The sequence below is a fragment of the Chiloscyllium plagiosum genome, chromosome 5 (genome assembly GCF_004010195.1).
Source record: "Chiloscyllium plagiosum isolate BGI_BamShark_2017 chromosome 5, ASM401019v2, whole genome shotgun sequence".
NCBI lineage: Eukaryota > Metazoa > Chordata > Chondrichthyes > Orectolobiformes > Hemiscylliidae > Chiloscyllium > Chiloscyllium plagiosum.
Window position 1 is genome coordinate 50,972,605 of NC_057714.1, and position 23,505 is coordinate 50,996,109.

The following is a 23,505-nucleotide window of genomic DNA, read 5'->3' on the forward strand; positions in this document are numbered from 1 at the left end:
CTCCCAAAAGTTCATTTTGCGTCTTGTACAATGACATAATTTTTTGATATGATTATAGGCTCAGCCTTCTCTTTTTATTTCTTAATCTTACTTTTACACTTAGTAGAGCTACATGACGACTGTCAACTAAATATAATAATTGAATACTATCAGCAGCCTATATTTCTATGGTACTGCAGGGTGGTGGGTGTAAGCATTGACATTGCAAGTCAATAATAAGGAACCAGGAATAAATCTGTGCTTGACATTAATTGATAGATAGTTACAATGTAGCATAGTGTTAATAATGTTTTATTCAATGCACTTAATCAAAACTGTTCCTAATTTGAATAAAAGCTCGTCTTAAATAAATTAGTGGTCATTATGGTACAGCAAATACAAGTTATTTCCAATACGATTCACTTTTGTATGCTGAAATATTGAAAAATAATGGATTTGAGAGTGTTTCTTTCTAATTCACATATTGTTTAGCATCTATTAAAATTTAAATAACCTTAATGATACATCATTTTTAAGAAATAGAATGTTAGATTTTGATGAATTCGGCAATGTTAAATTAATGGAAGGGTCAGTAAATTCACCTGCAGTCCTGAAATGATTATTCTCAGGAAAGAAAGGAATTCAACATATGTTAGATTGGAGATGCAGTAAATTAACATTTGCATCAACTCTGAGTTTAATGCTAATATCTTTCAAATAAACGATTGATTATGTATTCTATATGCAAAAATGTATTTTCTGTGTAATGTGGCATATTGTAAAGAATCAATACAACCACTGACTATTGATTCATTATACAATATACCAACTTAAACAATTTGCAATTAGTGAAAATTTTGCTGCAGACATTTTGTGCAGATATGTTACTAACTCAAAAACTGATCCAATCAGCCCTTATCAGGCACAATAAACAAAACGGACCTAGTTATAATTCTTCAATAAAAACAGTGGTCCACTTTTCTTCTTCTCTTGCTCAGACGTTTCTTACTGTAAATATCGACTCAGTGCCTTTGACTGTTTCAATAATGACCTTTCCACTATCATAATATCAGAAATGCTGCTGATCACAGTATATTCAGCTTCATTTGCAATTCCTCAGATAGTGAAATAACGATGCAGTAAAACCTGCACCACATCCACTTTGAACAAGAGAAAGCCTAACTACTTATTAAGATTGAATCGCACTAGCATCAAACAATGATTTGGCTGAATCATCATTAAGCAAGAATTGTATAAGACTAGCTACATAAATGACCAACTATTAAAAGCTGAGGATTCTGTGGCATGTAGTGCTTGTCCTACTTTCCCTTTCCAGGAAATAAAAGACATAGGGCAGAAGTGTGAATGAATACCCTCCATTTCCCTGGATGACTCCATATCTTGAGTAACATTCAAGAAGCTCATTACTGTATACGAAAATGCGATCCTCATAATGATTCCTGCTCTCCACAGGAATTTTATGGCTGTGATGTATGCTGTCTACAGAATGCAGATCATTAACTTCTTCAGCACAGATCCCAAACTGGTAACCTACACCAAATTGGAAATTCAAGATCATGAGGTGTTTGGGTACCACTGTCATCTCCAGGCTTTCACTTCATGGACTGAATTTTGCAGACCCCTGGGAATAGGATGGCACATGGAGAGTATTGTAAAATTGGATACACTGTCTGTAGTACATTCTTGGTGCCTGTCAACCCATGCCCACTCCTGCTGCAATTTTATCAATGACAGGCGAAGTATTGAGAGCCTCTCACTGGCCTTCTGGTGCCATTGTTGGGATTTTACCCACAACAGGGAGAGGCTGACATTAAGTGTCCAGCTCAATCAATAAACATGGCAGGCTAGTGACCAGGCAAGGTATTGTTGTCTCTCTCTTCAGGCTCTCTATATCCTTTGGTGGCCCCCTCCTAAAGTATTCCCCTCAGCATATTTCCCCAATTGAGAATTATATTTTTGAAGATGCTACATTAGTTATTTATAAGATAATTCTGACAGAGTCCAAAAGAAGTGGTTATCTTCATCTTAGATCAAAAGATGTTTGGTTGGTTTAGAACAGTTAAAGTACACAGACTGTCTGAAACAATTTAAAAAGAAAATCTAGCTAAAGTAGTAATGAGCACAGAAGGAAGACTTCGCATTCCACTGGACAGAATAAGTTTGGATAATTTTACTTGCTTTTTTAAATATTTATTACATTAATGTCAGAATAGTCTAAACTTAGTCAGCCACAAAATATGACACTGAGCCACATGAGATATTACAGAAGATGGCCAAACAATTAGTTACAGAAAAAAGTTTTATGGAGTGTCTTATTGGAGAAGAACACAATAGAGACATGGCATGACCTTGTGAAATTGTTTCACAGGTGAAATTGCCTTTGACATGATAGCTGATTCACAAATACAATGTTTACTGTAGAATATAAATGCCACGAATATTACTTCCAACTGCTATACAATGACTGTGGCTAAGAGGGATCTGATGAAGAATCAAGCTTGGTTATGATATGACTGTCAACACTCATGACTTCGACTCACACATCAGAAACAGCATCTAAGTATATACTCTGGGACATTGACATCCATGAAACCAAACTTGGGCAGAAGCAAAAGAGTTGCGGGGAGCAGTTTTTAGTTTTAAGGGAAGGTAGGAAATAACCCTAACCCTATCACAGTAAATGTGTATTTACAGACTTGGCTATAAATCCTTGCTGGTTGCTCACATTAAATCCAGTTGAATTGGCTGACGGTTGACATTGACACTTTAATGGAAGAATGATAAGAATTATTCTCTAACATGGGGCTTTTAAATAAAACTAATAACCTCATGTTTTACTAGAAAGAGAAACAAAATTATGACAATAAATGATTGAAACTTTAGAAAATGAGGGTTTGTATACTAAAACCTACAAAAAATAATTTTACTTTTGAAGGCATTTTCTATTTTGTTTAAAACTTTTTTAAAAATCTGACTGGCAGATATCATACATTGGAATTTCATTCCCGGGTCCCATTCCACCTCTGGGTGAAATTCAGGTTGGGAACTTGGTGGGGTGAGATCTTGGAGGAAGCAGCCAATTTAGTGGCAGCCTCTGGAATTTCCAAAGATGAAGAAATAGGAAACCATGCACCAATCTTTTATTTATTATTAGATTTATTCACAATGCAACATTATAAACACCTTACTCCTCCCTAGCCAATATCTAGAGCACCAAAAGTCTCACTTTATTGTCTTTTGATTATCAATAAACCAAATTAACTAAACATCACATGATATACCTCTATTGCAATTTGCATCAGAATCCAAGCTCTTATCTGGTAAAGCAATAAATCAATGCCCTCCAACCAAATATTCTTAATTATGCAATTAATATACTATTAAGACATACCCCTCTTTTATTTAAATTATAACTTTATCAAAATACAAAAACAATATTTCAAACCAAATCAGAAAAAGCCAAAAGAAAAAACAATATTCTATAAATTCCACATCACAATACTAGATACCTCTCTTATAGGATCTCAAATAGTCTCTCTATGGATGCATTCCTTCTTGCAAATCAATCCAACAATTGATGACTTACGTCATTCCATTTTATCCTGGAGATTTATTTTCTTTCCAGCATCTCTTTAACACTTGAACTTTTTTGGGTCACTTTTTTTGTCGAATGTACTCTACACCACTGGGAATGACGATCAATATAACTTTCAGTTATTCTCAAAGTGCCCTTGTCCCCATAAATATTTGATAAATCAAACACCATAACTATTGTTTCTATAGCTGAAGTATTTTTATCAGCTTTTTTTTAGCTTTCCAGGCCAAGGAACACCATTTTCCATTTTCACCCACCGAGGCAATTCTAAAAAGATCTATATTCAAATACTCATCTGGAAGAGTGACATAAGAAGCCTCACTAAAGAGGACTAAAAGCTATAAACTTGAGTATGCATTTCTCAATATTTATTTTTAAAAATATTTTATTTGCCCTTAAAGCATTGAAACATGGGAACAGGAGTAAATCATTCAGCTGACCGAGCTTGCTCCACTATTCTAGATCATGGCTGATCATCTCTTCAGTGCCAAGTTTCTGCACTACTTGCCTTTTCTACTTTCATAGATGTTGCATTTATTGCTCCTCCTGGCTTGCCCAATGGACAGGATGCTGAGCTATCTTCTGTAACTGTTAATGTGTAGGGACATCTACAGTCCTGTTAGGAAGGGAGCTGTAGAACTTTGCCCCAAAAACAGTGAAGGAACAGTGTCTGTCTTGGAATATGCATGTGCTGGTGTCCCCAAACTTCTGCATTCCTTGTATTTAAATGTATTCAAGGTTATGAGTTTGGAAGGTACTGTTGGAGGAGCCTTGGTGAATTATTGCAGTCCATTTTGTAGATGGTACACACTGCTAGCATTGTGCATCAGTGATTGTAGTGGGTAGATATTGAAAGTGGTGAATGGGGTGTCATTCAAGTAAGCTGCTTTATTCTGGTTTCTTGAGTATCGTTGTAGTTGCAGTTATCCAGCCAAATGAAGAATATTCCATCATAGTACTGATTTGTGCCTTTTGGATGATTAACAGGCACTGAAGAGATATGAGGTATGTTATTCTCCACAGAATTCCAAGCCTTTGTCCTGCTCATATATCAACAGTATTTATATGATGGTCCAGTTCAGTTTGTGGTAAATGCTAATTGCTAGGATGTTAAGAATGAGTGATTCAGTGAAATTAATGCCATTGAATGTCTATTGGACATACGTAGCTTGTCTCCTACTGATGAGGTCATTACCTGACACTTGTACGGGAGCTCTGTCCAACAAAGATGGTGGATGAGTTCCCAACTCTGGAGGAGTAATAACAAGCCCTTCAGCACTGGAGGATCAGTGACGCTGCAATCAGCGACAGAAACTGCTAAAATAGATAAGATAATTGTAAGGGCACCTCTGAAAACTTGCTAAAATTTCAATGTAAAATGTGGCTACAGCTGCCTGAACAGAATTGTGAAGGGGAAATCCCCCATCATAGACTTGCAGCTGCAATAACCCTTTAGCAATTAAGGCTGGGCAGTAGTGAGAGAGAAATTAAATAGGGCATCGTGAGCCCCTGCTCTGCTGATGGGATGGCATCTCTATCCAAGGCTTTGGCCTCACTGGAGCCCCATATTCTGACTGGAAAATTCTAGATGGCATGTGAAGTGTCTTGAATTGACCCTTTAGTCTAATTGTTACCTGCCACTAGTGGGTAGATAGCTGTGAAACCCCTGAAGTTGCAATTTTCAAAATAGGCTGGAAGCATGAATGCGCCAGCTGCCCATCATGTTAGACAGTTACACAAAATTATAGATTGTCCTCCACTGAATGTAGATGATAATTAAGCCCATTGTTTAGGTAAAGATAGATGTTTTTAACCTGCCTTACAAATGTACTGGTTGGAGCTTTGAATGGCATGTGAACCACTAGAACAAAGAGGGCATTGTTAGGTGGAATTCTTGGACTGGGAAAGAAATGCGTCCAGACATGTCTTTTTGCAGCAGCAGCAGCTGTTTTTTTCTTGTTCTACACCTCTGCCCTAACTGAATTTTCATAGTAAGCTAAATAGGATGGTGCAGCACCCAGAATTTCAGGCCACAGCTCTGTCCGTGTTTTCCCAAGGTCTGGAATGTCTGAACCGTATTTACACTATGTGACTGCTTATGTGTTCCAAAAGGGCAGTGAGCCAATGAAAGCAGTTAAAAGCAAGTTTTTTTCCCCCTAAATACTGACAGTCTTGAAACTTAATTGAAAGTTACTGAGGGAATTGCTTTTTTTTAACACCTCATTGGTAATTTGGTCAACAGCATCAACCACCCTTTATTAAATATGAATAGTATTTATTCTATTGAAATTTATGGAATAAAAATCAGATACAAGGGCTGCCAATCTGCTCTAACAAATGACCGCACAGGCTGTGAAAACAAAAGCATACGCTGGTTTCTTAATTAAAAATTTGCAACTCCATGGGTTACATCCTTCACTGGAGATGCAAGTACTGTAAGGATTGTGCCCTTTAATACTCACTCAGCACTGTGACCTTTAAATGACTATTACAGCCTGCCAACATTTAGTCATATCTCATTTATAAAGCATAGAATTCTGACCTGTTGTTGCAGGGGATTAATAACTGTCACATCATTCATATAAGAGTCCTGATTAAGAATGACTCATTATACTCAACTAACCATTTTGTTCGGTACCTTCCAAACTCATGACCACTTCCATTTAGAAAGACATGGAATACCACCATCAGCACGTTCCCCTCCAAGCCACTCACCATCTTGACTTGGAAATACATTGCCATTACTTAAGTATCACTGGGTCAAAATCTTGGAACTCCCTCCCTGATGGCACTGTGGGTCTACCTACAGCACATAGACTGCAGCAATTCAAGGAGAAAGCTCCCCACCACCTTAAGTGCATGAGAGATGGGCAATAAATGCTGGTCCAGCCAGAGATGCCTACAAACCATAATTTTTTTTAAAAATTCCAAAACATATTTAAAGGATGCAAAATTGTGGAAGAGTTTTTTTTTATAATAATAAAACAGTCTTCTAGGTATAAGGATATGAGGTAGGCCATTTAGGATGAAGATGAGGGGAAGAAGGTGAGCCTGTGGAATTCTCTGCCATAAAAAAGCAATTCTGAGCAAAACTCAAATCAAATTAAAGGAAACCTAGTATTCCTATTTAAAACATCCTTGCAATATTATATTAAATTTACTACATTACACTTATCGGAAGGTAAAATTATAATTTCTGTAGCAGTTGTACAATAAATGGTTTGAAGTATCATTGCAAAATGTAAAGGTCCAACATAAATTAATAGTAAGTTAGGGGCTTGCTTCACCTCTATAAGTATGATGTGCAGGTCTCTTGGTTCTCTGAGTCAAATAGGTCATTTACAAAGTCAATTACATAGGACAGAATTCCCAGGGCTAGAATGGTGCTTCAGCATCACATGCTATGATCTACCTTTGGAAGGTGGAATGGTCAACAGCTGCTCTTGAGACTTGAAAGGGGCATGTCTTGGGGCTGATTAGGAATACCAGGATGCTTCCCCAAACTTGATGCAGAGGGAAAGGCAGAACACTTGCTTGTTTGAAGCTCTCACTTCCCCAGGATTTAAAACTTTTTGGAAGATTAATGAAACTAGATTCCATATCCAACTTACGTTTCTGGCAGGTGAACGGCCTGCTCCATGTTCTGATCCTGCTTTGAAATGTACTTATGTATGATCTATTAAATAGGAAATTTGTCAAGTGTATTAATTTGCAAGTTCAATATTATGCAGTTCTTTCTTGTGCAGTGCTTTTCAATTGCTATGTACACAGTAGAAATAGATTTCAAATACAGTTATTAATTTATCATTAGCTGTTTCTGGAAGTCTACTGGAACAACCGATTAAATATCTTTCTGTTTTTCTCCTATTTAAGTTAATAGGATGTATCATTGGCAGACAAGGGAGCAAAATAAATGAAATCAGGCAGATGTCAGGAGCACAGATCAAGATTGCCAATGCAACAGAAGGTTCCACAGAGCGACAGATTACCATCACAGGATCTCCTGCTAATATTAGCCTGGCACAATACCTAATAAATGCAAGGTATGTGCAGTATTTATTGTTCTTTGATATAACTTGCAAGAAGAAAGTATATTAGACACTGACGTAAGAAATGGCACACTGATTGTTTCAGTCTAAGGGCAAATGCTGCAATCATAATATCCAATTTAGGAACTTATGACTGTTCCTCAATACTGCTTAGTACTTTTTAGAAATAGTAAGTAAATTAACATTTAAATTTTTTTTTAGAAAATTAAAATGCTGGAAACCTGAAATAAAAAGAGAAAAGTAAGTCATACTCAGCAGGTCAAGCAGGATCTATGCAGAAAGGTGGACTTTAATGCTCACCCATAGTGGGCTGGGAAGCAGGTTGAGTAGGAAAGTGCAGTGTAGTTACCCATTCACTGTCCCACCTCTCTCTTTTCCTCCCACACCCCGATACACATCATTATGTGATCATGATCAGGATGGAAAGTGTTGAGGATGACCCTTGCTTTGTGCCCAAAGATGGACAGTAAGTGATCAATTAAGGGCCACTTCATGGCCTCATTCCACTATTCCACTATTGGGCCTGTTATCAGATAAAAGCCAATTAGTACGAAGAGGCAGGAATATAATGGTAATATCATTGGCCTAATAATCTCTTAGCCCAGGTTAATGCTCGGGGGATAAGATTTCAAATCCCATCATGGTGCTGATGGAATTTAATTAATAAAGCTGGATTAAAGGTAGTTAACTGTCCATGTAACAACTATCATTGATTGTCATGAAAACCCATCTTTTTCAATCCCCTTTAGAGAAGAAGGTCTGTCCTTACCTGGCCTGGCTTATCACTTCTCATATTACTTTTGCTTCTTTTATTAATAACTTTAAATCTATGCTTGCCTGTTCACAAGTGAGAACATTTAGAGCAAAGAACAAAGAACAATACAGCACAGGAACAGGCCCTTCAGCCCTCCAAGCCTGCACTGCCCTTTCATACTTAAACTGTCTTCATTTACAGGATCAGTATCCCTCTCGTCCCTTCCAGTTCATGCATTCGTCCAAGTGCTTCTTGAATGCTGCTATTGTGTCTGCTTCCAACACCTGCTCTAGCAGAGCATTCCAGACACTTACCACCCTTAGTGTGAAAAATGTGCCTCACATATCTATTTTAAACTTCCCCCCGGCACCTTGAACCTGAGTCCCATAGTAATTGACCTCTCCACCCTAGGAAAAAGCCTCATACTTCCCACGCTATCCATGCCATTCATAATCTTATAAACTTCTATCATGTTGCCCTTCAATCTCCTGCATTTCAGTGAATATAAACCCAATCTATCCAATCTTTCCTCATAGCTAAAATCCCCCATACCAGGCGATGTCCTGGTAAACCTTTTCTGTATTGTCTCCAAAGCATCAACATTCTTCTGGCAGTCTGGTGACCAGAACTGTATACAATATTCCAACTGTGACCTAACTGAAGTTCTTTAAATGCCCCTTCCAATGAAGGCAAGCATGCTGTAGGTCTTTTTTACTATCTTATCAACCTGCGCTGCCAACTTTAGTGATCTGTGGACCTGCACATCCAGATCCTTCTGCATATCAATACTCCTAAGGGTTCTGCTATTCGCTGTATAATTTTCACCTGTACCTGACCTTCCAAAATGCATCACTTCACATGAACTATTTACTTTGTCCATACTTCCATAATTTTGGGTGCTTCAAGTATATTTCTCTTCAGCCTTCACTTCTCCAAAGAGATTGGTCCCAGTTTCTTCAATCTATCTTACAACTGAAATTCTTCATCCCTGGAATAATTCTTATAAATTCATTATAAATTACAATTGTAATTATATTTACAAGAATTATGAATTATTTTCCACTCTCTCTAATCTGTTCACATCCTTCCTAAAATGTCCACCTAGTGCTCAACACAATACTTCTGCTGAGGCCAAACTAATGTTGTATCTAAGTTCAACATAACTTCCTTGTTGTTACACTCTATGCTCTCTAAATAAAACCTGCAATGCTGTATGTTTTACAAACTTCTTTCTCAATCTGTCCTGCCACTTTAATGGCTTATGCACATATGCACCCAGGTTCATCTGCTCTTGCACCCCTTTTGGAATTGAATCTTTTATTTTATTTTGTCTCTCCATGCTTTTCCTACCAAAACCTCGCACTTCTATGTCTTGAATTTCATCCATATAGGAGCAGGAATAGACCATTTGGCCCTTCATGCACTGCCACTCAGTATGATCATGGCTGATCATCCAACTCAGTACCCTGTTCCAGCTTTCTCCATGTGTCCTTTGATCCCTTTACCTGTAAGAGCTATATCTATTTCCTTCTTGCAAACATTCAATGTTTTGGCCTCGACATCTTGCTTTGGCAGAAAATCCCACAAGCTCACCACTCTCTGGGTGAAGGAATTTCACCTCATCTCAGTCCTAAATGGCCTACACTATATCCTTAGACCAGGCCATCAGGAACATGTTTACCTGTCCAGTCATGTTAGAATTTTATACATGATTTGGAGATGCCGGTGTTGGACTGGGGTGTACAAAGTTAAAAATCACACAACACCAGGTTATAGTCCAACAGGTTTAATTGGAAGCACACTAGCTTTCGGAGCGACGCTCCTTCATCAAGTGATTGCCTGACAATCACCTGACAATCACCTGATGAAGGAGCGTCGCTCCGAAAGCTAGTGTGCTTCCAATTAAACCTGTTGGACTATAACCTGGTGTTGTGTGATTTTTAACTTAGAATTTTATAGGTTTCTATAAGATCTCCACTCATTCTACATAACTCCATTGAATATATTCTTAACCAATCCAGTCTCCCTTTATTCCTCAGTTGTGCCATCTCAGAAATTAGTCTGGTAAACCTTTGTTGCATTCTCTCCATAGCCAGAACATTCTTCCTCGTAAGGAGACCAAAACTGTACACAGTACTCCAGGTGTGGTCTCACCAGGCACTTGTACTATTGTAGCAATTGTCCTCTTGAATTTCTAGTCTATGTCCTTTTGAAATTCTAGACTATACCCCTCACAGTTTACAATGCTTCCAAGCTTCATACCTTCCACAATTTTGTAATTGTTCTCTGTTCCCAGGCCTAAATAATTAATATATCTGGGAGAGCAAGGGTCCCAACACTGACCACTGGGAAAACCATACAAACCTTTTTCCTGCCCAAATAAAATCCATGCACTGTCCATGCTGACTCTTTTTGTCCATTAGTTCAAATATTGCTCACAATTCTATTGTGTGGCACTGGAAGTCTATGTGCACCATTTTAAAGCATTGCCTGATCAATCCTTTCTGCTGTCAGGAATCAGTAAATGGGGCCAGGAGTGTGGTGCTGGAAATGTACACCATATCAGGCAGCATCCGAGGAGTAGGAAAATCAACATTTCAGGCAAAAGCCCACCTTCATCCTGATGAAGGGCTTTTGCCCAAAACATCGATTTTCCTGCTCCTCAGATGCTTCCTGACCTGGTGTGTTTTTCCAGCATCACATTCCTGACTCTGATCTCCAGCATCTGCAATACTCACTTTTGCCATCAGTAAATGGGGGCACGGTGATCCAATGGTTAGCACTGCTGCCTCACTGCATCAGGAACTTAGGATTGATTTCAGCCTTGGGCAACTGTCTGTGTGGCGTTTGCAATTTCTCATAGTGTCTCCGTTGGTTTCCAACAGCTGCTCTGGTTTCCCTCCACAGCCCAAAGGTGTGGAGATTAGGTGAATTGGATATGGTAAATGTCCCTGTGGTGTCAGGGATGTGCAGGCTATGGTAAATGTGGGGTTATTAGGATTTAGTGGGTTGCTCTTCAGCGGGTCAATACAAACTTAATGGGCCTAAATGGCCTCCATCTGCACTATAGGGATCCTAGGAAACCTCTGTTGCACTCCCTCCATAGTCAGAACCTCCTCAGGTAAGGAGAACATGATCAGCAAAGTGGTTAGCACTGCTGCCTCACAGTGCCAGGGGTCCAGGTTCGATTCCAGCCTCTGTCAGTGTGAAGTTTGCACATTCTCGTAGTGTCTGCATGGAATTCCTCCAGGTGCCCCAATTTCTTCCCACAGTCCAAAGATCTGTAGGTTAGTTGGATTGGCATTCTAAATTGCCCTGTAGTGTCCAGGTTAGGTGCATTAGCCACATGAAATACAGGGTTACAGGGACAGGGTTAGGGGAATTGGATGTGGGAGGAATGCTCTTTGGAGAGTCAATGTGGACTTCATGGACTGAATGGTCTGCTTCCACACTGTAGGGATTCAATGAAAAGTGCACAGGATATTCAAGGCCCTGTATGATTGCAACAAGACATCCCTGCTCCTGCACTTGAATCCTCTCACTATGAAGGTTAACATAAATATTTGCCTACATCACTGTCTGCTGCACCTGCACACTTGCATTCATCAACTTGTGTACAAGGACACCCATGTTTCATTGCACCTCCCCCTTTCCCATCTATTGCCATTCAGCTAATAATGTGCCTGCCCATTTTTTGCTACCAAAATGGATAAGCTCACATTATGCTTCATCTGGCTTTTGTCTTTCAACTTATCCAAATCACACTGAAGCATCTCTGCATCCTCCTAACAGTTCAGCCTTCCACCTGGCTTTAACTCCTATCTCCACTTCAACTGATATCAACATCCTCTTTCTTCTCAACAAATCAAATTACATTGGTTTTGCGCTTCTTTGTCCTTTAAATGCATCACCCTAGGCATTACCACCTGCTGACTATTTACAAGCCTTTTATGTTAGCTGCTATTCTATCTTACATTCTCTCTTTTCCAATTTTATTTTCCTCTTGACTTCTCCTCTCAACCAAGTGTATTTGGCTTACTTCTCACTTGAATAATTTACCTGATATGCATCAAGCATTTTTACATTTCATCATTTAGCTCATCTTCCACAGCACCAAGCTTTGGTTCTCCTGTATTTCTGTCTTGTTGAAATGTATCCAACTTGTACGTCAACTATCTGTTCCTTAAAGATTAGCCTTTTCCATTGAATGTTTGTTCGGTTTTACCCTGGCTGGGAAACTTTTCATCCCTTTTAAGTTAGCCACTTCCAATTTGGGAATTCTATTTTGTATCATCTATTTATACAAGAGGGAATAAGACATAAGACATAGGAGCGAAATTAGGCCATTTCGCCCATCAAGTCTGCTCTGCCATTCAATCACGGCTGATAAGTTTCTCAACCCCATTCTCCCGCTTTCTCCCTGTAACCCTCAATCTTCTTGATACTCAAGAACCTATTTATCTCAGTCTTAAATATACTCAATGACCTGGCCTCCACAGCCTTCTGTGGCAATGAATTAAATCTTTAATACCTACTGTTATCTCACTGGGTGGCATGCTGGCTCAGTGGTTAGCACTACTGCCTCACAGTGCCAAGGACTCGGGTTTGATTACAGACTCAGGTGACTGTGAGGAGTTTACACATTCTCTCTGTGTCTGCGTGGGTTTCCTCCAGGTGCTTTGGTTTCCTCTCACAATCCAAAGATGTGCAGTTTCGGTGAATTGGCCTTGCTAAAATTACCCATCGTATTCAGGAATGTGTAGGTTAGGTGCATTAATTAGAGATAAATGTAGGGGAATGGCTCTGGGTGGGTTACTCTCCAGAGGGTCAGCATGGACCTGTAGGGCAGAATAGCCTATTTGTACACTGTAGGGATTCTAATAATCATTAAATAGTGCTTTATGCTATGATAATAGCTTTTTTTGATTTTGTTACTGATTCCTTAGGGTATTAGAGTGAAACCTAACCAATGAGTAAGTGTTTTCCCGGAATTAAAATCAAAATGCAGTCAAATGCCAGTAAAGAGAACACAGTGGAAAAAAAATGCATGTGATGAACATCAAGATTGAAAAAGCAGCCAATAACATCATGAAACGAGCTTCAATTTACAGAACATGAAATGTGATAGCAAGCAATATCTCCATACTATAAATTATGTAAAGAGAATTACTATTATTTATTTTCATGAGCAATAGAAGAGTAATCTATTTCAATAGCATGAAGGAAGTTAGTAACTGGATTTCTTGTATGAATTTCCATTTGAAAAGGAGAAAACAAAACCTAATTAGTTAAGCACCCCTTCCAAGTGAAGAAGAAATCATTAGTAATTAAGAAATAATTTGAATATGTTGCAAATCATGTGAATAGAGAACTGACAGACCTCATTTCAAGAAAATAATGCAGTCAGATATCTGTGATCGTTATTTCTGTATAAATTGGTTTCAGGCAGAAATTAACATGCAAAACTTTGATGTTGAGGTTTGCACATTTCACGCTCCTAGGGCATTACTAAACTGCACAGAAATAGGTAAGGGAAGAAGGCGATGTGGCTCAGTATGCTTGGATATTGAGGTGGAAAATCAGCCTGCTCCTGATTGCAACTTAACAATTGTCGCTCAGAGCACACATTGAGTGGCAAGTTCAGGCTTATTTGTGATGATCCTGTGGTTAATCAATCTGTCACCATGCACTGCAAATAACTGAACAATTACCTTTGGATAGGCACTGAAAGCTAGCTTTCAAAAGGGAGTCATGTACAGAAGAAGAAGATAAAATTAGCCAAGAATATAAAAATATTTTTTAAAATGAAAGGACTTTTAGACATAGAGGCCCTGTTTTTCATTCCCAGGTTGAGTGCATAGAGATGGGACAGGCCCTAGCCCTGTAAATCTGATCCAGGCAAGTCATTAGTCTGAAAGATAAGATTTTCATCTGGGGAGGTAAATTCTTTGAGAGACGGACAGAACAATCCAGGTTAAGAGGAGAGACAACTGGCTATGGATGCCAGCTACATTTAAAGTTTGCCTTCCTGCTCAGTTTACATTATTCCAGTTTATGTTCAGGTAATTAAATACCCCCATTATAACAACTCTAAAACATTAACACTTCTCTGTAATTTCTCTGCAAATTCTTCCCACTAGTTGGTGGTCTACAGTGAGCAATTGTAATTCCACTTTTTTATTACTCAACTCTATCCAATTTGATTTTGTCACTAATAGCTTCCACTTTCTCCAGCATTGCTCCTGTCCTCCTTTTTCTCTTTCCTGTATTTTCTGAACACCTCGTACCAAGGAATTTACACTTAATACTGCCCTTTTTTTTGACTCAGATCCCCGTTATTCCCACAATAGCATAATTCCACATGACAATCATCACCTGTAACTGTCTTATCACCTGTAACTGTAACTTATTTACTGTTCTCACTGCATTCAGACACATGCACAGTAACTCTGATTCAGACTTCATACTTTCTCATTCACTGCACCAATTCATTAATCTTCAAAAAATCTAAAATGCTCCCTCTTGCACCATCTTTCTAGCTACACATTCTTCCATTTTATCATCCTATGTCTGTGCTCACTTGCACGTGGCACTGGGAGTAATCTGAAGATTACTACTTTTGACGTCCTGCTTGTTAGTCTTTTTTGCCCTGTTCCTTAAATTCTGACAGCAGGCAACATCCTACTTCCTAGCCACGTCATTGGTACTAATGTGGACTATGACTTCTGTCTGTTCACCCTTCCCTAAAAGAATGTTCCACAATCACTCTGTGATGTTCTTGACCTTACCACTTGGGAAGCAACATCCCGTCCTGGAGTAAAATCTACAGCTGCAGATACATCTGTCTGTTCCTATCCAGTGAATCCTTCATAGCTATTGCACATCCTTTCTTCTTTCTCCTCTCTTATACAGTTGAGTCACTCATTATGTCACAAATATGGCTCTGACTGCATTACTCTGAGCAACCAACATCTGCACCAGTATCCAAAATGGAAAAGTGATTAGCAAGCAGGACCCCTGGGGTCTTGTTCAGTCAGGCTTTTTGGCGGTCAGCCATTCTGTATCTACCTGAATGCTCAGGTTGTATGACCACCTTTCTGAATGTACCATCAGCATGGTCTTCAGCCTTGCAGATGTGTCATAGTGACCCTACTTCCTGCTTAATCTCCAAATACTGCAGCAGGTGGCATCTCCTGCACATGGTTGTCTAGGTCAGCAATAGTGTTCATGACTTCCCACATATTATAGGACACACACCCCATGTGATCAAGCTTTAGTTCCCTTACCTTAATTAATGAATAGAATTGAATATGATAGCACAAAAATATCCATTCTACCCATGCACTCTGAAATACTATTTTGACCACACAGAGCATTTAGTTTATTCCTACTCTCCCACTTACTCCCATTACCTAGCAATATACACCTTTCTAACATAACAATCTAATTCTGTTTCAAAGATATTTTTAGAATCTGCTTTGACAAAGGTTTTGACAGAGAATTTTTTTCTAACCACCTTCTGTTGAAAGATTATTTTACAATTTCCTTTTGAATTATTTTCTAGTTATATTACATGTATGCCTCTACTTCTTTCATAGAGCCATAAAGTCATGAAGCACGGAAACAGATCCTTCGGTCCACTCAGTCCATGCCGAACATAATCCCAATATAAACTAGTCCTACCTGCCTGCTCCTGGCCTATATCCCTCCAAACCTTTCCTATTCATGTACTTATCCAAATGTCTCTTAAACATTGTAACTGTACCCACATCCACACTTACTCAGGACATTCATTCCACACATGAACCAACCTCTGTGTAAAAAAAATCACTCTCCTCTCACCTTAAAGATGTGCTCCCTAGTCTTGAAATCCCCCATCATAGGGAAAATAAACCTATCTATACCCCTCATTATCTTATAAACTTCTATAAGGTCTCATCTCAACCTCCTATGTTCCAGTGAAAAAAAACTCAGCCTATCCAGTCTTTCTTTATAACTCAAATCTTCCAAATCCAGCAACTTCCTGGTAAATCTCTTCTGCTCCCTCTCCAGCTTAATAATATCCTTCCTATAACTGGGTGACCAGAACTGGACACAGTATTCCAGAAAAGGCCTCACCAATGTCCCGTACAACTTCCACACGACTTCCCACCTCCTATACTCAAAGGACTGAGTATAGCATGCCTAATGCCTTTTTAACCACTCTGTTATTTCATCTGATGTGTATTACAAAAAATGACATAGAATATACAGCAAGAAGCTGACCCTGCAAACCAACAGGTCACCACTATTGTTTATGATCCATGTGATACTCAACTTCATCCATTTTCTTTCAACATATCTGTAGAAGCCTTTTTCTTGTGTTTAACTACCTTCCCATTATATATATCTATGTTATTCCCCTCAACAGCATTTGTTTGGGAATTCTGTTTTCTAACTGCTCTTTGGACAAAAAAAAACTCTAGAATTAATTTATGGTGTTATTGTTGTAGCTATATTATGTCTATGGCCCTAATTTTAATCTCTCCCATTAGTGGATGTATCCCTAACTCTTTTATTTTTGTAGAAACCTCTATGAGGTCAAGTTTGACTTTTCTTTTTTCGAGAAAAGTGTCTCAACTTAGTCAATCTTTCCTGATTAGTATATCTTCTTAGTTCTTGTATCATCCATGCAAATCTTTAGGTACCTTCTAATTTTCTTTTTTAAAGTGGCAATCAGACCTCTAATGTAAGTTCTAAATAAACTTAGCATTATGGCCCAAACTTTCTTTTAGAGATGGGAAAGAATGCTCAGATCTGTTTGTGGCTTCTGAAATATGAACTCAGCTCTGAACTGACTTTTCTCCAAGCTTTTGCATTTTGGAAGCTGGAATGTGTTCCAAATAAAATTTGTAAGTCTCAAATGGATGCAGACCGAGCTTTATGCTGGGATGAGATCAGGGGATCTGTCCAATATAGTACAGTTAAAAGCACAAATATGTGAAAGATTAGATTAGATTCCCTACAGTGTGGAAACAGGCCCTTCTAGTCCACACCGACCCTCCAAAGAGTAACCCACCCAGACCCATTTCCCTCTAACTAATCCACCTAACACTATGGGCAAGTTAGCATGGCCAATTCACCTAACCTGCACATCTTTGGACTGTGAGAGGAAACTGGAGCACCCGGAGGAAACCCATGCAGACACGGGGAGAATGTGCAAACTTCACACAGATGGTCATCCGAGGCTGGAATTGAACCTGGGATCCTGGTGCTGTGAGGCAGCACTGCTAGCCACTGAGCCACTGTGCCACCCCAGAAAGCACCCGTTCCCTGACCGGGAATTGAACCCTGGTCGCGGCGGTGAAAGCGCTGAATCCTAACCACTAGACCACCAGGGAGTCTTGATCTTAACTGAGACTATTCTGAGAGGTCGCTGAAGGTGAGATGTAACCCTTAAATTATAAGGACTATTGAATTGTCAACGTTGTCATTCTATTCAATTCTTTCAGCACTATGCTATACTTGTTATTTGCTGCTCACTGCTGAAAGTTACAGACTTTTAAATATACCATGCAGCATCTCAAACAGTTCTGCAGGTCACCATAGCAAGAATTCACCTGTTATACCCCTCTGTCCCATTCACATCTTCTCACCGATTACACCCATCTCAATGCCTTCCCTTTCACAGGTCACTGCACACTTCAGGCTCCCAGACCTATCCCCACCACAAAGGAGGTGATAAATGTTTCAGGAATCTCTTGGCCCTAGTGCAATGTGACATGGCTTGTCAGACAGTTAAATAGAATATGACGTTTAGGCCACCAAACCTGTGCCAAGTGGGCGGCATGGTGGCACAGTGGTTAGCACTGCTGCCTCACAGCGCCAGAGACCCGCGTTCAATTCCCACCTCAGGCAACTGTCTGTGTGGAGTTTGCACATTCTCCCCGTGTCTGCGTGGGTTTCCTCCAGGTGCTCTGGTTTCCTCCCACAGTCCAAAAATGTGCAGGTTAGGTGAATTGCCCATGCTAAATTGCCCGTAGTGTTAGATGAATGGGTAAATGTAGGGGAATGGGTCTGGGTGGGTTGTTCTTCGGAGGGTCGGTGTGGACTTGTTGGGCTGAAGGGCCTGTTTCCACACTGTAAGTAATCTAACCTAATTTAATCTAAACCTTCTCCTCACCAGCAGAATTTAACATAAAGTTCATAACAAGGAAAGGCATGACAACCACACATGCTGACTCATGTGCCACAGGCCAATTTGATCCTGCAGTTGCAGAAATGTATCTGGCTAAGTCCCCTGAAACACTGCAAAGCTACATCTTCTAAGTGGAGCAGTCTACAGTGGTCATGACCTCCACAATGTCCTGGATTTGGGAACACATGACAAGCCGTCACAAAAAAATGGCCAACCTGATGGTGATTCCCCTGGTGTACGTGCAGTGCAGCAAATGGATACAGGATATCCTGTGCAGAGACATTTGTTTCCTGGTAGTGACGAGAGAGCAGCTCAGATGCCTGAACACGACTATCTCATGGGTGGCAGATTGATGGCTAAATGGAATCAGTGATAACAGCCTGCCCAGCCACTGGGACACCATCCTCAGGATTAAACAGTCTTAACAGAATGTTGATAGTTCACGCAATATTGGAAGAATCTCACCATCCTCTGAATTCTTAGCCTCTTAACTAGATGCATGATCCACTTCCTGTTCTAATTGCCACTGAAATTCAAGTAGCTCAATGGTAAGCAGGGCCTATTGTTCTGTTTTTAACCTTCTACCTAACCTCTTATATTCACCCTGCATGCTTTAGCTCTTTTCCCAACTATGTCATTCTCACCAATGTGTACAACTCTCGACTTTTCGCTCTCCCTTTTGACAATATGCTTCAACTGAATGTCCTTAATCCTGGCACTGAGAAAACAACATACTATCCTCAGAACTTCCTCAGAGTTCTGAGGAAGGATCACAGAACACAAAACTTTAACTCTGATTTTTTTCTACACTTGCACCTAGACCTGCCTAACTTTTTCAGCAATTTCAATTTTTGTTTTTGATTTTCAGCATCTGCAGTTCTTTCGGTTTTTATTTATACTATCCTAGATTCAAGCTCCCTGCCACAAAATCTCCTGTCTGTGTCCCTGATAGGAGAATCCCGTATGAAATATAAAGACCATAAGAATTATACAAGAAATCATGTAACTCAGAAGCAGCTGTAATATTCACACTACTTTCAGTTAATTTTGAGAAAAATCCACATATATGATTGCAAGAAAGAATTTCCAATGCCCTTCCCTTGATATCTCCAACATTCAATTCTGATTTCAGCCTTCACACTCAGGAAAGTGCCATGTAAAGTGCCATTGCACTGAAGGTCTCTGGCTATGATGATATCCTGTATTCATTAGTCATACCCTCAATGACAATGCTCTCTACCCTTTCTTTAAGGCCTCACCTATGGACCTTCCTCTTTATTCTCATCTTTCTGCTGAAATTCTTCCTCCTTCTGTTCACTATCCAAGATGAGGCTTCCTTGATTAACCTTTAATGTATTGCTCTGCAGTTTATGTAGAAGTCCTTATTTTCACATGGGCAGACCACCATCCCTCAAACCTGAGGAAACTAGTTTAAAAAAAATCACACAACACCAGGTTATAGTCCAACGGGTTTATTTGGAAGTACTAGCTTTCAGAGCGCTGCTCCTTCATCAGATAGCTGTGGAGCAGGATCATAAGCCACAGAATTTATAGCAAGAGATCACAGTGTCATGCATGCAACTGATACATGCAATTGAACAAACCTAGATTGCTGTTAAGTCTTTCATATTTTAGAATGGGTTGCAGGTTTTGGTTCATTAATAGAAGGTGCTGAAAGTCGCTATCATAAAAACAGGGTACGATGCTCAGCTCATTGATCACCAGTTCCGATGTGCCACAGTGAGAAACCGTAATGACCTCCTCAAAGACAGACACAGGATCCGACCGATAGGGTACCCTTCATTATCCAGTACTTCTCAGGAGTGAAGAAACTACATCATGTTCTTCACAACCTGCAACACATCATTGATGAGGATGAGCGCCTTGCCAAGACCTTCCTCACGCCTTCATGTCTTGCCTTTAAACAACTGCCAAACCTTAAACAGGTCATTGTGCACAGCAAACTATGCAGCCTCTTGACAATATCAACCATAATATCACACAACCCTGTCCGGGCAACCACTGCAAGACATGTCAGAGTGTCAACATGGATACGACCATTACACATGGGGACATGTACACGGCAGGTACTCACTTAACTTGGTCAACATTATCTATCTCATACACGGCAGGCAAGGATGCCCAGAGGCATGGTACATTGGCGAGACCAAGCAGATGCTACAACATGATGAATGGACACTGCGCAACAATCGCCAGACAGAGGTGTTCCTCCCAGTTGGGGAACACTTCAGCAATCAGGAACATTCAGTCTTGGATCTTCGGGTGACCATCCTGCAAGGTGGACTTCGAGATATGCAACAACGCAGAATGGCAGAGCAGAGGCTGATAGTCAAGTTCAGTACCCATGAGGATGGCCTCAACCGGGACCTTGGATTCATGTCACTCTACTACACCCCACTACACTACACACTCTCACACACATACACATACATGCACACTCTTACATATTCACACACTCACGCAGACCCTCTCTCATACACACGTTCTCTCTCAGACACAGACACAAGTACACCCCACGAGAGGCGCACACATGCAACACACAACCTCACACACACACTCTCTCTATCTATTCCACTCATTATCTTGTATATCTCAATCAGGTCTCCTCTCTTCCTCCTTCTCTCCAGAGAGAAAAGTCTGAGCTTATTCAACCTTTCTTCACAAGGCAAGCCCTCCAGTCCAGGCAGCATCCTGGTAAACCTTCTTTGCAGCTTCTTCAAAGCCTCTGTATCTTTCCTATAGTAGGGGAACCAGAACTGGACATAATTTTCCAAGTGTGGTCTCACCAGGGACTTGTAGAGCTGTAGTAAAACCTCACGGCTCTTAAACTTGATCTCCCTGTTAATGAAAGCCAAAACACCATATGCTTTCTTAACAACCCTGTTCACTTGGGTGGCAACTTTGAGGGATCTATGTACTTGCACACCCAGATCCCTTTGTTCCACCACACTGCCAAGAATCCTGTCTTTAATCCTATATTCAGCATTCAAGTTCGACCTTCCAAACTGCATCACTTCGCATTTATCCAGGTTGAACCCCATCTGCCATTTCCCAGCCCAGCTCTGCATCCTGTCTATGTCGTGCTGCAGTCTACAGTAGCCCTCTATACTATTGATGACACCTCCAACCTTTGTGTCATCTGCAAATTTACTAACCACCCCCCTCAACCTCCTCATCCAAGTCATTTATAAAAGCTACAAAGAGCAGAGGCCCAAGAACACTGACTTCTAGGCAGAAAACCTTCCGTCTACAACCACTTTCTGCCTTCTGTCAGCCAGCCAATTCTGAAACCAGATAGCCAAATCTCCCTATATCCCATACTTCCTGACTTTATGAATGAGTCTACCATGGGGAACCTGATCAAATGCCTTGTTGAAGTCCAGATACACCACATCCACTGCTTGACCTTTGTCAACCTGCTCAAAGAACTCAATAAGATTTGTGAGACATGACCTGCCCCTCACAAAGCCATGCTGACTGCCTTTAATCACACTATGCTTTGCCAAATCATCATAAATCCTATCTCTCAGAATTCTTTACAAAACTTTGCTGACCACAGATGTAAGACTGACTGGTCTGTGATTGCCAGGGATTTCCCTATTACCCTTCTTGAAAAGAGGAACAACATTCGCCTCCTTCCAATCCTCCGGTATGACTCCCATGGAGAGTGAGGAGGCAAATATCCTTGCCAGCAGCTTAGCAACCTCCTTTCTCACTTCCCAGAGCAGCCTCGGATAAATCTGGTCTGGCCCTGGGGACCTATCAATCTTATTGTTTTCCAAACTTTCCAGCACATCAACTTCATCAATCTTGATCTGGCCGAGACTGTATCCCAACTCCTCTAAGTTTTCATTTACAACAAGTTCCCTTTCCTTAGTGAAAACCGAAGCAAAAAACTCATTTCGGGTTTCCCCTATCTGCTCAGACTCCACGCACAAGTTCCCTCCGCTATCCCTGATCGGCCCTACCTTCTTCCTGATCATTCTCTTATTCCTTACATATGATTAAAATGCCTTTGGGTTCTCCCTAATCCTTCTTGCCAAGCCTTTTTCGTGCCCCCCGCCCTGGCTCTCCTCAGTCCCTTTCTGAACTCCTTTCTAGGAAGCCTGTAGTCCTCTAAAGCTGTGATAGATCCTTGCTTCCTCCATCTTACATAAGCTGTTTTCTTCCTTTTGATGAGAAGCTCCTCTGTTCTCATCATCCAAGGTTCCTTAATCTTACCCCTCCTTACCTGTCTCAGAGGAACAAATTTGAGCATCACTCGTAACAACTGCTCCAGTCTCCACATGTCTGTTGTGCCCTTTTTGTGGAACAAATGCTCCCAAACTGTACTTCCCAACTCCTGTCTGATAGCGTCATAATTTCCTTTTCTCCAATTAAATATCTTCCCTTGGTAACTACTCCTTTCACTCTCCAAGGCTATGCTAAATGTGAGGCAGTTGTGATCACTGTCACCAAAGTGCTCTCCCACCACGAGATCTGACACCTGTCCTGGCTCATTGCCGAGCACCAAATCCAAAATGGCCTCTCCCCTCGTCTGCCTGTCTACATACTGAGTAAGGAAACCCTCCTGGACACACCTGACAAAAGTGGCTCCATCCAAACCATCTGCATTTAGGAGGTTCCAGTCGATATTGGGAACATTGAAATCATCCATAACAATAACCCTGCTATCTCGAGAATGCGATTTGAAAGAGGTTCTTGGTTTTACATATTAGTCAACCAAAACCTGCAACCCATTCTAAAAGATGAAAGACTTAACAGCAATCGAAGTTTGTTCAATCTACCGTATCAGTTACATGCATGACACTGTAATCTTTCACTATAAATTCTGTATCTTATGATCCTGCTCCACAGCTACCTGATGAAGGAGCAACGCTCCGAAAGCTAGTACTGTCAAATAAACCTG

General features: G+C 40.3%; 1 protein-coding gene and 1 non-coding gene across 17 annotated transcripts in view; one reads left to right on the plus strand and one right to left on the minus strand.

Annotated features, from left to right (window-relative positions):
* zgc:110045 (uncharacterized protein LOC664755 homolog) overlaps window positions 1–23,505 on the plus strand; it is a 269,628-nt gene that overhangs the window by 236,434 nt on the left and 9,689 nt on the right. For all 16 annotated transcript variants that reach the window (XM_043690088.1, XM_043690087.1, XM_043690071.1 and 13 more), the window contains one exon: window positions 7,469–7,638. In XM_043690088.1, the coding sequence (XP_043546023.1) occupies window positions 7,469–7,638 (170 nt within the window). The remainder of the gene's footprint in view (window positions 1–7,468; window positions 7,639–23,505) is intronic.
* On the minus strand, window positions 17,707–17,778 carry trnae-uuc. Its single transcript has one exon. It is a non-coding gene; the product is annotated as a tRNA-Glu (tRNA).